Source organism: Canis lupus, chromosome 9 (assembly GCF_003254725.2).
Source record: "Canis lupus dingo isolate Sandy chromosome 9, ASM325472v2, whole genome shotgun sequence".
NCBI lineage: Eukaryota > Metazoa > Chordata > Mammalia > Carnivora > Canidae > Canis > Canis lupus.
The window spans coordinates 22,386,678-22,402,063 of NC_064251.1; the positions used below are offsets into that span (position 1 = coordinate 22,386,678).

General features: G+C 52.4%; 1 protein-coding gene across 1 annotated transcript; it reads left to right on the forward strand.

The window, feature by feature from the left end:
• Positions 1–2,289: 2,289 nt before the first annotated feature.
• On the forward strand, positions 2,290–6,558 carry LOC112655531 (keratin, type I cytoskeletal 13). Its single transcript, XM_025440697.3, has 8 exons — positions 2,290–2,895; positions 3,949–4,031; positions 4,216–4,372; positions 4,550–4,711; positions 4,800–4,925; positions 5,017–5,237; positions 5,904–5,929; positions 6,232–6,558. The coding sequence occupies exons 1-8, from the start codon at positions 2,377–2,379 to the stop codon at positions 6,294–6,296; spliced, it is 1,359 nt and encodes a 452-aa protein (XP_025296482.1). The 5' UTR covers positions 2,290–2,376; the 3' UTR covers positions 6,297–6,558.
• The last annotated feature ends 8,828 nt before the right edge of the window (positions 6,559–15,386 follow it).

Below are 15,386 nucleotides of genomic sequence, written 5' to 3' on the forward strand. Positions count from 1 at the left end.
TCCCCTTACTGAAATCAGTGTGGTTTTGTCAGAAAGCAAAGAAGGAAGCTGAAGACCGTGAGCAGGAGTGCCTCAGCCCCGGCACTCCATCCTGCCTCATCAGGAGGAGCAGGGCCGAGAGAGGCGAAACTGGGGCTCCAGGATGGGTCTCTGTCCAGCTTCCTCCGGGAGGGCCTTGGGGTTCATCATGGGTCAGAGGAAGGCATTCCTGTGTCAAGGCACCATAAGTATCTGCCTGGGAGGGGAGTGGCGGGGAGGGGCTGTGCCCTGACCCTGCAAGGGGAGGCATGTCACGGCCACCCTGTGTTTGTACTACAGGGACTTTGGAGGATCTGTGGCATTGTTCCTCTATGAGGCGTTGGCCTGAACCTGCTGTTAGCCCTTGGAGGGAGGATCATCACTCCAGGCCTGGCAGGTTCTATTAATCACCTTCTTGTCAGTTTTGATCCTCTACTGAGAGAGAGAAGAGAGCCTAAGAGCTCCTGCTTTGGCTGAATCACACAGCTTTTCAGAGAGCAGGCGAGAATGCTGAGCTATTAGTTTGGGGCAGGAGGGCTGGGCAGGGTCAGAGGTCAGCCTGAACCCCTGGCTGCCCCGTGAGACCCCAAACACGCCCTGGCTCTCTCCCTAGTGTTGACACCCGCTGGGTGAAGCACAGGTCCGCTTCCCTACCCAAAGAAAACAAAGAGCAGGATAACCCTGACTCAGAGCCCTCTTTTCTGGCTTGCTGAATCAGCGAAGGGGTTTTTAGGATAACCTGGAGCCTGGGTTACCCCACCCTAGCCCTTAGCCTGGTCCAGACGCCATGGCTGTTGTAGGCCAGCAGGCTTTCCCTTAGAGGCCACCCATGGTAACCCTGGCCCCCTCGGCGAGTGGGTTGCATCCTCCTATATGGCCTCTTGATCAAATGCTCACAAGCTGAGACAGATGTCCTGTGACCAGGGTTCTAGAAAGAGCCCTGTTAGGCATTATATAAGACTTCCTTTCCAGGGGCACCTGCCTTCAGCTCAGAGTGTGGTCTGGGGTTTTGGGATCGAGTCCAGCATCAGAGTCCCTTTGGAGCGATGCTTCTCCCTCTGCCTGTGTCTCTGCGTCTCTCTGTGTGTCTCTCATGAATAAATAAAAAAAAAAAAATCTAAAAAAAAAAAAAAAGACTTTCTTTCTGGATTTGACTCTGCCTCTAAGGCAGCTGGTATGATGGTATGATTGAATACAGAGGTCAGACTGATCCAGGGCTTCTCAACCTCGACACACACTATTGACCTTTTGGGCTAGAGGATTCTTTGTTATGGGGGCTGTCCTCTGCATTGTAGGATATTTAGCAGCATCCCTGGTAATTGTGCTCTAGATACTAGTAGAATCCCCGTGTTTGGACGACTGAAATGTCTGCGGACATTGTCAAATGTTCTCCAGGGAGCAAAAAGAGCCCCTCGCTGAGATCTCTGAATTAACTGATGGGGACAGAAGTGGGATTGTGGTCTCATTAGGTGCATAGGGTGTGGGTAATTGACTGGGAAAAGGTATGGGGAGCTTTATGGAGCGCTGAAAATGGTCCGGGTGAAGGGTACACAGGTGAACACATGCTTGAAGCTTCCTACGTAGGTAAAAATGTGTTAAGCTAGACACTAATGGTTTGTGCAATCTACTGTATGAATTATATACCTAAAAAAGGAGCCTTTGTATCAGATAGAACCAGACTTGGGTTTTTCAGTCCTGACTACCCTTAAAGTCTCGACTTCCCATGTGTAAAATGGGGCGGCTAGTAGGATCTACATTAGTCCTGGAGCTTTTCTTCCCCCCAGCCTAAATACCTTCAAGGTAGTCGATCCTCTAGGACCAAGCGAAGTTCGTCGTCATAGTCGCTGGGAGCACTGGAGTAGGTGAAATGCTAACAAGGATGCAGAACATTCTAGTCCGAAGTTTTAGAAATAGAAAGAAGGGAGCTGAGAGCTGCGGTGACTTTGTAAAGCACAGGGCTACCTTGCAGCTCCGTCCCCATTCTAGTGCAGGGTGGAGCTGAGAGCCTGTGGAGTGAGCTCCCTAAGTGCAGACGTGAAATGGAATTCAGCTGTCAAAAGGGTAGTCTCAGGCAGAGCACTGTTCCCTCTGAATCATCCCTTTTGTTAAGGATTTAAAAAAAAAAAGCCACCCCCAAAGGCACAACCCACCTTGGAGAGCAGAGGTAACTGGGCTTGTGGGAAACAGAAGTGCAGTTGGCACCAGTCAGAGGGTGGGGAAGGGAGGAGAGAAGATGGGGCAATTGTCCAACCTTGTGGAGGGCAGTATAAAAGGCTCCCACTCTGGGGAAGAGCCACAGTCTTCGGCCCAGGCCAAGCCCAGCTCCCGTCCACACCTGCTCCTCATCTTGCTCTCACCATGAGCTGTCGCCTGCAGGGCTCCTCTGCCAGCTATGGAGGTGGTTTCGGGGGTGGCTCTTGTCAGCTGGGAGGAGGCCGCAGTATCTCTACTTGCTCAACCCGCTTTGTCTCTGGGGGATCAGCTGGGGGATACGGGGGTGGCATGAGCTGCGGCTTCGGTGGGGGTGCTGGTAGTGGTTTTGGGGGTGGCTTCGGTGGAGGGGCTGGTAGTGGTTTCGGCGGAGGCTTCGGAGGTGGCTTCGGAGGTGGCTTCGGAGGTGGCTTTGGTGGGGGTTTTGGCGGCGGCTTTGGTGACTACGGTGGTGGCGATGGCGGCCTCCTCTCTGGCAATGAGAAGATCACCATGCAGAACCTCAACGACCGCCTGGCCTCCTACCTGGACAAGGTGCGTGCCCTGGAGGAGGCCAACACCGAGCTGGAGGTGAAGATCCGAGACTGGCACCTGAAGCAGAGCCCCAGCAGCCCGGAGCGGGACTACAGCCCCTACTACAAGACCATCGAGGAGCTCCGGGACAAGGTGAGCCCTTGGATGTTGGCGAGCTTTCTTCCAAGCTGGGCAGAGCTGCAGAGGCCAGGGAACACGGTATCCCACAGGACCAGAGGACATTGTGTGGTGGGATCCTCACCTCGCCTGTGGAGGAAAATTCTAGTCTTTTACTACTGAGAGTCTCTACTCCTGATAAGCTTTCTTATGCCACCGCTCCCCAAATGAGTTCTTTCCCATTGTCCATTTTTACTGCTGTTATTACTCATATCAACATTTTTACTGCTTTCCAAACAGTTATGTTATTAACAACTTGATCCCTATAATTCCAACCCACTGAGCGGTTTGGAAACCATGACTAAAATCGTCAGAGAAAGGGATATGTGTTCACTCATTGGTCTGGGAATATTAGTTGCTTTTGTAGGGGCCCCATTCACACTGTTATTCTCAAGTGGCTGTGAGGTGTGGGAGGTGGAGGCAGAGGCTTAGGCTGGGTTAAGCGGAGCTGAGATTCCTTCATCACGGCTTGTCTGTCACACTGGGGTCCCAGCTTGTTGGAACGGAAATCCACCTGCCTGGGCTGGGTCCCAGCTATGTGTGGTAGATTTTAACCGCTTCAGAATATGAGAGTTTAGACAAGAAATTCAAATGGATGGGAATATGTATTGGCTCTTCCTTCTGCTCAGCCCGGAGGCCAGCTCCAGTGAGCCTCCTATGAGCTGTGTGGACCCAGGCTGACCCCTCACCCCCACCTTAAGGAATAGGCTGTCATGATGATAAACTAGAGAGATGGCTAGTCTGAGGCTTTCAAGACATGACTAACCAAAGATACCCTGGGCAGGGTCATTCCTCTGAAATGTACATTCCCACCTTCCCCATCACGGCCGGACACAGAATGCCCGAGTGACAGAGCCCGAGGAAGGACCTGCCCCGCCCCTCACTTTACCAGGGCCCAGAGAGAAGGGCCTTATCCCAGCTCACAGGGACAGGTGCTGAGGCAGTTTTGGACAACAGTCTTGCCTGTGTTTTCTCTTCCTCCTCCCCAAGCTTGTGGACCCTCCAGTACCCACCTTCTGTATTTTGCAGATCCTGGCGGCCACCATCGACAATAACCGGGTCATTCTGGAGATTGACAACGCCAGGCTGGCGGCAGACGACTTCAGGCTCAAGTGAGTTCATTTTCCTCGCTGGCCTTTTCAAACTCTTTTATTTGAGACAAATGCTCGTCTCAGTGGTGAAATCGGAGCATCCTGGGAGTGAAGGTCTTGGAGAAGTAGTGGAGTCCAGTGCAGAAGTAGGGGAGTGTCTAATATAATTTCTGTGTTGCTTTTCCAATTAAAAAATATTCTTTAGGTATGAGAACGAGCTGACCCTGCGCCAGAGCGTGGAGGCCGACATCAATGGCCTGCGCCGGGTGCTGGACGAGCTGACCCTGTCCAAGACCGATCTGGAGATGCAAATTGAGAGCCTGAATGAGGAGCTAGCCTACCTGAAGAAGAACCATGAGGAGGTGAGGGCTGGCAGGGGCCTTCCATGGCTGAAATGCTTCCAGTGATAAAGGGGAGCAGCCAGATTTAGCTCTCTGCTGTGGGACCTGGAAGCGCTTCTCAGCACATGCTGGTAGCCCTCAGAGCCAAGAAGAGGGGGGATGAGGAGCTTCACACATCTCCTACTTCCATCCCTATAGGAGATGAAGGAGTTCAGCAACCAGATGGTAGGCCAGGTCAACGTGGAGATGGATGCCACCCCGGGCATTGACCTGACCCGTGTGCTGGCAGAGATGAGGGAGCAGTACGAGGCCATGGCGGAGAAGAACCGACGGGACGCCGAGGAATGGTTCCACAGCAAGGTACCCGGCCTTCTTACTTTGTGGAGCTGGGGGATGCTGGGGCGTCCCATTGGGCTCCTCTCTAACCTTCTTCCTGCTCTAATTTCAGAGTGCAGAGCTGAACAAGGAAGTGTCTACTAACACTGCCATGATTCAGACCAGCAAGACAGAGATCACGGAGCTCAGGCGTACGCTCCAGGGCCTGGAGATCGAGCTGCAGTCCCAGCTCAGCATGGTACACCTGCTGCCCCCTGCCCAGTGGCTGCCACCTCTTGCCCTCTCTGCCTGGCCTGGCTCCCCTCATCACTTCTTTGTTGTCCCACCAGAAAGCCGGGCTGGAGAGCACGCTGGCGGATACGGAGTGCCGCTATGCACTGCAGCTGCAGCAAATCCAGGGGCTCATTAGCAGCATCGAGGCCCAGCTGAGTGAGCTGCGCAGTGAGATGGAGTGCCAGAACCAGGAGTACAAGATGCTGCTGGACATCAAGACGCGGCTGGAGCAGGAGATCGCCACCTACCGCAGCCTGCTGGAGGGCCAGGATGCCAGGTAGGTCCTCTCAAGTCTCTCTCGGGAAGGTGACCACAGGATCCCTGGACATCCAAGCTGGCAGGGCCTTAGGTCCTCATGGCCTGCATGAAAGGGAACCTTCTGAACTTCAATGGATTGGATGAAGATCCAGGACCAAAACTCCCTGTTTTCTAGAATCAGTGGGGGCATTTCCTCAGCAGGCTGCGGGGCAGTACCTTTAAACTTTCTAGTTTGGGCCTTTGGATTAGACTGGCAGGAGTAGGGGCCATGCACAGAACATCACATATTGGAGAATTTTTACTTTGGGTTCAGGGCAGCTGAACAAAGTTATAAATGTGGTGATTTAACTGCCTTCAGACCATTTGCAGGGATCAGGCGATCCTTGTGAGCTCAGGGTGAGTGCTGGGGGGTGGTAGTGGTACCAAATAGACCCGAAAGAGGACTAAACTTCTGGCAAATGTCCTGGATTTGGGGCCAGTAATATCTCCTCCTGAGGCTTCACAGTCAGACAGACAGCAGGAAGGCCTGGTGGGCAACAGCTGCTGCCCCTTGGGCTGGGGGCTCAGTTTGTCAATAAAAGCCCAGCTCAGGGGCTCTGAATGATCTGAGTCACTCCATCTGAGGACAGGTGAGCAGCTGTCTTCAGGTGCCTTTTGCTCATGTGACCTTTCTTCTTTCTCCCAGGATGGCTGGCTTAACTTCCTCAGGAGGTAAGGAAACAACCCTGGAGGGGGAGAGGAGAGTCCGGCACCTGTTCACTGCCCTAGGGGGCTATGGTGGAGGTGGTCATTTGCTCCTCTGTTTTCTTTTCAAAATAGCTGGCTCTGCCCCATAGAGCCACGGGGATACTTTGGAGAGAGCCAGTTTTGGGAATAGTAACATGAGAGTCCCTACCAACTAACTTCTAACCTGACCCATGGAGGGGCTTAGGGCCTTTCTGGGAGTGGGATGTCTGACATGCTGAGGTGGGTCTTCTCCAGCCTGAGCATCTCTTGCTCCCTCTATTTCTCAGGAAGCACCAGCGTCTCCATCACCACCACCTCTTCCAGCCGTACTTCAGACACCCGCAGGCCTTAGATCCACCGGGCTTCCTCTCCCTCTGTCCTCAGCATCCAGGGGAGAGAGCTGATGGGTCCCTGTAGGAGAGAAGGAGAGACCACAGGATGCTCAGTCACTCCTGCTCTAGGCCCCCCTGCCTTGCACTATCCAGAGGGCAGGCCTTCATGCTTCTCTCCTGGTGTGCTTCCTCTTCTCCTTCACCTGGCTACTCTGATTTCTCAGCTTCTCTACTAAAGAGAAAAGTTAATCCAATAAAGTTTCCTGCCTTTTTGCAAATGTATTTTTGATTCTGGCCTGGTTTCTGAGGGTAGCACCTGCCAAGGTCCTGATTTGGGGCGGTGGGTGAATGGGTGCTGTTGGGCCATGAGACTCACCCTGACGAGGTCTGGCCCAGGGAGCTCCCAGCTGGGAAGGACACAAGTCACCTGGACCAACCATCAGGACACAAACATGGGGGAGATGGGTGTCTCATGGATGATGGTGTTCAACAAACATGGACAAATGGGGCAAACTGGAGACATGGGGAGGGGGGGGCATATGAGCCAGCTCAGCACCCTGTAGGATATAAGGCAGCAATGGGGTTCTAGGAGAGTCAGGTGATGGGGAGATGCAGGGGGCATCTGGGGCAGGCTTCAAAGGGCCAGTGCAGGGCTGACAATTAGCCTAACTTGCTGCCTTCCTGTTTTCTGCAGAGCCCTTGAATTTGTTTCCAGATTATTTGTTTGAGAGAGAGAGAAAGAGGAGAGAGAGAGAGAGAGAGAGAGAGAGAGAGAGAGAGAGAGAGAGAGGGAGAGAGAGAGAGAGAATATGAGTGAGGGGAAGAACAGAGGGAGAGGGAGAAGCAGGCTCCTTGTTGAGCAGAGAGCTCCCACATGGGGCTCGATCCCAGGACCCCAGGATCTTGACCTGAGCCGAAGGCAGATCCTTAACCGACTGAGCCACCCAGGTGCCCTAGAGCCTTTCCTTTTAAGCTGGTGGACATCCAGACCTACACTTCCTCCCAACCCCCTGGACAGCCCCAAGGTCCTGTCATTCCAGCTCACTCAATGAATCAGCTGCATGACTTGATGAGTGGCCTTAATTTGGGCTGACCTTCCTTCCCAATTCCCCTCTGCACCCCTGTGCCCCCTGACTCTCTCGATGTCCCAGCTCAGACTTGCAGCTGAGCTCCTCTTGCTTGGCTCCCTCCTTACATGGAGGCTGGTCCTCTGGATTCTGGCGCAGGTACACTTCTCTTTCTCCTTTTCACTTTCCCCTTGGCCCATCTGGGTCATATCTGTAGTCACAATTGCCAATACATGCTGATGACACTCCAGTGAGGCTCCTCTCCTATTGCCAGACTCTCATGCCCAACTGCACTGGTCATTGCCTCCTCAAAACTGCTTGTTGGAAGGAGCACCCCTCATTCTACCAGCTTTTCCTCGTGCCTCACCCCAGAGGACCTGGAAACCCAAGCCAGGAGCCCAACGAGTCACCTTGGCCTCCTCTCTCCCTCCCAAGCCCATCCTGTGGATGCTGTTAGCTATAATGTCCTCACAGCCTTCTTGGCCTCCCTGCCTCCAGTTTGAGCTTCCCCTGCCTGCATCCTTGCTCCACAGTCCAGTGGGGATGATTGCTGGAAATGGAAAGTCTTCCTCTTGGCTTAGTGATACTTCCATTGCTACCCCTGGCCACTGAGGAAAACACCGATGCCTCCCTGGCAGAGAGACCACCTTCCTGCCTCTCTCCAACCCTGAATTCTTTTTTAAAAAGATTTTATTTAAATTAAATGAATTAACATTAATGTATTATTGGTTTCAGAGGTAGAGGTCAGTGACTCATCAGTCTTATATAACACCCAGTGCTCATTACATTATGTGCCCTCCTTAATGCCCATCACCCAGTTACCCCAACCTTCCACCCCCCTCCCCTTCGGCAATCCTGTTTCCTATGATTAAGAGTTTCTTAGGGTTTGCATCCCTTTCTGATTTTGTCTTGTTTTATTTTTCTCTCCCTTCCCCTATGACCCTCTGTTTCCTTTCTTAAATTCCACATATGCGTGAGATTGTATGATACTCGTCTTTCTCTGATTGACTTATTTTGCTCAGCATAATATCCTCTAGTTCCATCCACATCATTGCAAACAGCAAGATTTCATTTGATGGCTGAGTAGTAGTCCACTGTGTGGTGTCTGTGTCTGTGTATCACATCTTCTTTATCCATTCATCTGTCGATGAACATCTGGGCTCTTTCCTTAGCTTGGCTATTGTGGACATTGCTGCTATAAACGTTGGGGTGTAGGTGCCTCTTCAGGTCACTACATTTGTATATTTGGGGTAAATACCTAGCAGTGCAATTGCTAGGTTGTAGGGTAGCTCTGTTTTCAACTTTTTGAGGAACTTCCATATTGTTTTCCAGAGTGGCTGCACCAGCTTGCATTCCTGCCAACAGCGTAAGAGGGGTCTCCTTTCTCTGCATCCTCGCCAACATCTGTCATTTCCTAATTTGTTAATTTTAGCCATTCTGACTGGTGTCAGATGGTATCTCATTGTGGTGTTGATTTGTATTTCTCTGATGCCATGTGATGTTGAGCATTTTTTTCATTGGTTTGTTGGCCATTTGTATGTCTTCTTTTTAAAAAAAGATTTAAAAAATTTATTTGAGAGAGAGAGACAGAGAAAGCAACAGAGAGCATGAGCAGGAAGGAGAGGGAGAAGCAGACTCTTTGCTGAGCAGGGAGCCCAGTGTGGACTTGAGCCTCAGACGCTGGGATCATGACCTGAGCCAAAGGTAGATGCTCAACCCACTGAACCACTCTGGTGCTCCTGTATGTCTTCTTTGGAGAAATGTCTGTTCATGTCTTCTGCCCATTTTTTGACTGGATCATTTGTTTTTTGGGTGTTAACTTTGATAAGTTTTTTTTTAAATAAAGATTTTATTGATTTATTCATGAGAGAGACGCAAAGAGAGAGGCAGAGACATAGGCAGAGGGAGAAGCAGGCTCCACGCAAGGGAGCCCGATGTGGGAATCGATCCCGGGACTCCAGGATCACGCTTGGGCCGAAGGCAGGTGCCCCAACTGCTGAGCCACCCAGGTGTCCCAAGTTTGATAAGTTCTTTATAGATTTTGGATACCTGCCCTTTATCTGATACATCATTTGCAAATATCTTCTCCCATTCTGTGGGTTGCATTTTGGTTTTGTTGACTGTTTCCTTTGCTGTGCAGAAGCTTTTTATCTTTTTTTTTTTTTCAGAAGCTTTTTATCTTGATGAAGTCCCAATAGTTCATTTTTGCCTTTGTTTTCCTGGCCTTTGGAGACGTGTCTAGCGAGAAGTTGCTGTGGCCGAGGTCACAGAGGTTGCTGCCTGTGTTCTCCTCTAGGATTTTGATGGACTCCTGTCTCACTTTTAGTTCTTTCACCAACCCTGAATTTTATAATAGCCTCCTCTCACACCCTGGGGTCCTGCCACTGCAAACAGCTCTCGGTGACCCAGCCTTGTGGCTGAGAACCTCAGGCTCGTATTCAATGAGTGACCGCAGTGTGATGTGCCCTTCCTCCCCTCTTTCTCTCTGCACTTGCAACATTTTGTTGTGGGAGACTACCAGGTTTTTATTCAACCTTCAGGCTGAGATGAACACCCCCTTCTCTGTGGCCCCTGGATAGTGCGGGGTGTGTTCAGGTGTGTGCAGGTCCATACCTGCACAGTGTTGACCATATGCTTGGAGGGGAGGGGCTGTCTTTGTGTGTCAGGGCCAGCCTGCTGCCGGGGCTCCGTCCTGCTTACTGGAGGGACAGGTGGATGGATGACTGGGCAGTGTCTGTCAAATGCCATCTAGTTTCTGTCATGGGGTTTAGGCTGGAACATAGATGGGCTCTCTGCCCCCTCCTTATTTTCCCTCTCTTCCCCTCCCCAGACCCTTGCATAGTTTATTTCCCTCATTATCTGTCTTCCTCCTCCTCCTCCAATCCCCAGCCTGCTGCTGGCTCAGGGTGGTGGGCTTAGTCCCACAGGGATCACTCAGACATGGCCCACCCAGCTGACGAAGCCAGGTGGTTCCAGATGTCTCTCCCATGTGGTAGACCAGGTGGGGCTGGGTTCTAGCTCACATGTCCAGAACCATGCTAGGAACTGAGGCACCAGAGAGAAACAGGACCTGGCCTCCCCTCCCTAAAACTTTGTACCTGTCTATGACTCGGTTTGGTCAGTAGTTGTTTATTGAGTGCCTGCTGTGTGACAGGCACTGTATGGGGGCCTGGACAGAAGGGCAAAAGGTGGTGTCTGTCTTCAAGGAGTCCATGGACTGATTACCCTGTAGAGGGAGGAGGCACCCCCAACAATAAGCGATTGCAACCTTTGAAGCTCAGCTCATGCTACACCTTCTCTGGTCATCCCTCACCACTCCCAGCATTCTCCATCTGTTGCCAAGGTCTCCAGTGTCCCCCGCATCCCTATATATTGATGACCATCACAACAATTATTGGAGAGCAGGGATTAGGGCCACAGGCTCTGGAGCAACAGCCCCCTTCTGCGTGTCCCGGCTCTGCCACATGCTTTGTTCATAACCCTGGCCAAGAGACTTATTTTGTGAACTCGCTTTCCTCACCCACCCAATGCTACCTCCCTTGGAGGATATGAAAGTCAGGTGGTGAGGGCAGTCTCCGGCACATAGTAAGTGCTCAGTAAACGAGAGCTTTCCGACTCTCTTCCCTAACTGTGAGTTCTTTCAGAGCAGGCACAGTTTTGTAGTCCTCCTCATCCATACCCCGAATATTCTAGGAGCCCAATAAACGTGCTGGATGGAGGATGAGAGAGCAGATAGAGATGAGTTGTGGGGATGAAAGAGGTAAGGAAGCACATTCCACTGAGAGTGCCAAGAGAAGGGGTGTCCCCAGGCTGAGGGAGGGGCCAGGGCCAGAGGAGCTCCTCAAAGCTGAAACTTGTAGCTGGTCCAAGGGCCCCTGGGATCCATCCATATCCCAGGCTGGCTGGGTTGGGAGCAGCCCCTCCCCATGAGACCCAGGCCAAGGCTCTTTAGGGGGCAGCCCCTTCCTTTCCTGAGCTTGTGTTGACGAGCCTGGTGGGGTTTGAGGTGAGTGGTCCATGGGGAGCAGTGAGCTAACCCCTGGGCCTGGTGGGGGCTCTGGCCTGGGGTCCTTTCACCCAGCCCGGGGATGATGCTGAGAAGCTGGACTCCATATAAGCACCTCTGTGGCCCTATTGGGAGTCTCCAGGAAGCCCAGGAGGGGCTCTGCAAGCCAACCAGGAGCCTTCCAGAACTGGAAGCATATGGTCACCTCAGTGACGCTGTCTGAGGGGTGGGACTTTTCACCTGGGATTCAATTTCCTCCCCTGCCATCTGTAGGGGGTGGCCATGTGAGGGAGGGCAGCTTTATCAGGACTGCTGGGTCCCTATTTCCTTCCCCTGTTGGCTAGGTGCCCATGTCCACCCCAGGCTCACACCCCAGCTTCCCAGGGCTGCAGCTATGAGCCTCTGGCTAGTCTCTATGTTGTGATGGCCACTGAGGACATGTGAAGGCAAGAAATGCCAACACAGAAGGGATGAAAATAAAGGGGGAAAGGAACAATGTGTCTAGCACTTGACTCTTTACAGAGCTCCCTTTCCTTCTTTATTTCATCTTGATAACAAGTCCATGAGTTGGCACCATTGTGCTCATTTTACACATCTGAAGACTGAGGCCCAGACTGGTGAAGTGGGCTGCCTACCGTGAGAGCGGGGATCCATGTTCCAAGGTGCTTTCCAAGACTGTGGTCGGCCTTCTGTCAAAGGTAAGCGTTCATGGATGCCTGGATGGCTTAGCGGTTGAGCGTCTGCCTTTGGCTTGGGGTTGTGACCCCGAGGTCCTGGGATCAAGTCCTGCATCGGGATCCCCGCAGGGAGCCTGCTTCTCCCTCTGCCTGTGTCTCTGCCTCTCTCTGTGTGTCTCTCATGAATAGATAAATAAAATCTTTTAAAAAACAAACAAAACAAAAAAACCCAAAACAAAATCAAGTGTTCAGCCCTGGGAATCTAGGGAAAGAAATGAGGCTCTTTCCTAAGCCCCAGTGCTTAGGGTTGGGGCTATTCCTGGGAATGTTCCTGTGCTGTCCCAGTGCCGCAGAGCTAGTCAGACTCGGGAGGCAAGCGCCCCCACATGGTAGGTGCTGCGCAAGCGAGGCCAATTGCTGCGTCGCCTCTGTGACTCCCGGCTGCTCCCGGTCACCTAGCTCCTTACCTGCAGCCAAAAGTGCCTCCCTCTCCCTCAGGCTCCACCCCCTGGATGCGGCCGCGAACTTCTGCCCTGCCAGATGGCGTTGCATGGCCTGCCTGGGCCCTGCAGGGGGCAGGCTCACTCCAGGAAGCAGATCTGTTCCTCTCAGGCCACCTGCGGGGACCCAGGGTGGAGGGACAGAGCCCTAGACCCGATCCTACTGGGCGTGGTCTCAACACAAGGCCCTGGCCAGTCCCCAGTCTCGTGTTGGGCCGCTGGGCACTCTGGGGAGCAGGGCACGGCTGAGGGTAGGACTGTACCCCTGAGATTCCTTGGGTGCCTGTTGTCTCTGTTTTGGGTGGCAACCTTTGAGAGTCCATGAAAGACCCAGAGTGTGAGATGAAGGGTGCCTGGGGCTTTCTGGGAGGGGGAAATCTCATGGTCTGTCCCAAGGGAAGAGAAGGAAGGACTGTCACGGGAAGGCTGTGGTGTTGGGCCCAAGATTGCGAATCCGAGAAACACCAAGGAGCCGACACCGATGCAAACACACGAGGGTTTATTTACAAGCTTGAGCTTGGGTCCAAGTATACTCCACACAGCAGAGCAGGGGCTTGGACCCCGAAATAGGTTACAGTTGGGTTTTTTATGAGCCGGTCTAGGAGATTTTCAGAAGGGGTGGAGGAATTTTTTCCATCCCATTATGGGGGAAAGGGTGGGGGAGTTTCTTAAGATCTGATAAGGGATTCACTGCCGAAGGCATTCTGAGCTCTGTTGTCTTTCTGATAAGGGATTTCCTGTCAAGGACATTCTGCAGTTTTTCCTGTAAAGTTCAGCTCTTATTCACAGGGGCCTAAGATGGCTGTACTTGTGCTAATGCTAAACTTGAGGTGGAATGGCCTTAATTTTCTCCGCCTCCACAGTGGCTGATGATGTGTGAATATGCTCAGCTCCATCTTTCCCAGGTCAGCCGCTGGAGCTTCTTGTCTCCCTGCCTGGGTCAGCGCATCTCAGGGCTGCCCGGGGCCCTGCCCCCTGTCGGATGGTGTTCCTGGGGCTTTTAGTGGCTGGAGTGGAGCAGGATATAGGGGGAGGCCTCCCTTTGAGCCATTCCTCTGGGCGGTTCTGCACACATGAGACTCCATCCTCCTGCAGAAGTTGGGAGGGATCAGGTTGGTGGGTGGCTGCTGAGACCCATACAGGCACCTGCAGGGGATGGAAATAAGGGGCAGCTGGCAAGGAGCTGGCATCCAGTTTTCTGGGCCAGTTTTATGAACAGCCATTACGACTCTGTGGCTTCTTTCATCCAAGGATCTCAGACTGGTTTGAAAGTGGACTCCACAGTAGAAAGCAGTTAATTACAACCCGGAGCCCACAGTCTGGTTTGCAGACACGCTGTTGTGAGTAGGAGGCACTGAGACCAAGTGCACACCAGGCCCCGTAAATGCGGACGACGGAATCCAATTAAACTGGGTGTTTGGGAAATTTGCTTTGTAGTTCGGTTAAGTGGTACCTAAATCAAGGGGACGCGGGAGACTGAGGTACTGCCACAAACCACAGGTTCTCTAGGCACATCAGGGAGAGCACTGACAGTGGAGATTTCCATAAAACCTGGGTGTGGGGGGTGGGTCAGGGGCCAAATGCATCTGAGCAGGAGGCCCTGGACTCTTTCAGATGGGAGCTGTCAGCCGACACAGGTGTGCAGGAGGAGCTGGCTCTAGGTGAGGGAAGTGGGCCCTGGGCTACAGGAGGCAGAGCCTGGTGAGAGAGACCGGAGAGGTATGGCTGAAGATTGGGGTCAGGGTGGCTCTTTGGGCCTCCCTCAAGGGCACAGCAGTTTAGAAAGAATCCCGAAGGCCTGGGCAATTGCTGAAATTATACCCCCATGGGGAGAAAGAAAGTACCTTTGTATGTTGAGGGAAATGAAGAGAGTTCTAGTTCTGGTGAAGTGGGAGTTTCAAGGCCTAATCTGGGTGAGGTCCAGGCCCAGTGGGGATTCAGGGCCATGAAGAAGCCACATCCCCAGGAGCCTTGTAGAGCCCTGGAGCCTCAGAAGGAGCCACAGATCAGGGCAATGGCCTACTCATCAGCTCTCCTGAGGCCCCTGAGCACAGGCTCTGGGTCCTGTAGAGGGGCAGCCAAGGAGTGGGGAAAGATCCCCTTGGTCACTTAGTGTGTGCCTAGACTGTCCTAACCCTGGTGAGGGCTGGCAACAGCAGGGGGTAGGTGTAGGCTTGGACCAAGCTGGGGGAGTGGAAATGAGCATGGAGGGACCTGTCAAATCTTGCCTAAGAAGATCTGAGTCATGTTGCTCAAGGAAGCTGCTATGAGGAAGGTCAGGAAGGCCTCACTGAGGTGGCCAGGACAAGAGAGAGGACAGCCTAGCAGGGTATGTCTGGGTCCTGCTCACTGTTGCCTCTGAGGGCAAAGATGGCAGCCCTGCCCAGTTACTTTGGAATTGCAGATAGACAATGAATAATTTTTGGTACACGTATGTCCCAATATTGTGTGGATTTTTATTTGCTACATCTGGCAACCCTATCCTTAGCAGGTCTGGTAATAGCTCTGTCTCTGATCATCAAGACTAAGGAAGGGAGACCTTTCTCTGATTTTTTTAACAAACCAAATTGGTGGCTCAAAATGTCTTAATTGAAGTTTTTTCCCCCTCCCATAACGCTTCCTTCAACTTGATGTACCTGTGACTGCATGTCTGGACTAGAACCTAACAGCTGACAGCAGATTTGGCACGAGTTTTTGATGTGGTTAATGGACACAGAATATATAGTAACCATGCGTTTCTGGGAGGGGCCTTGTTGCTTGAATAAATGGAAAAAGCAGTTGTGTGGGGGAAGAAATGAAGATCAGTGTAGGTGTCCCTGTTTCCGGGCGGGTGGGTGTTGGATAGGGTCTAAGGGGTTGA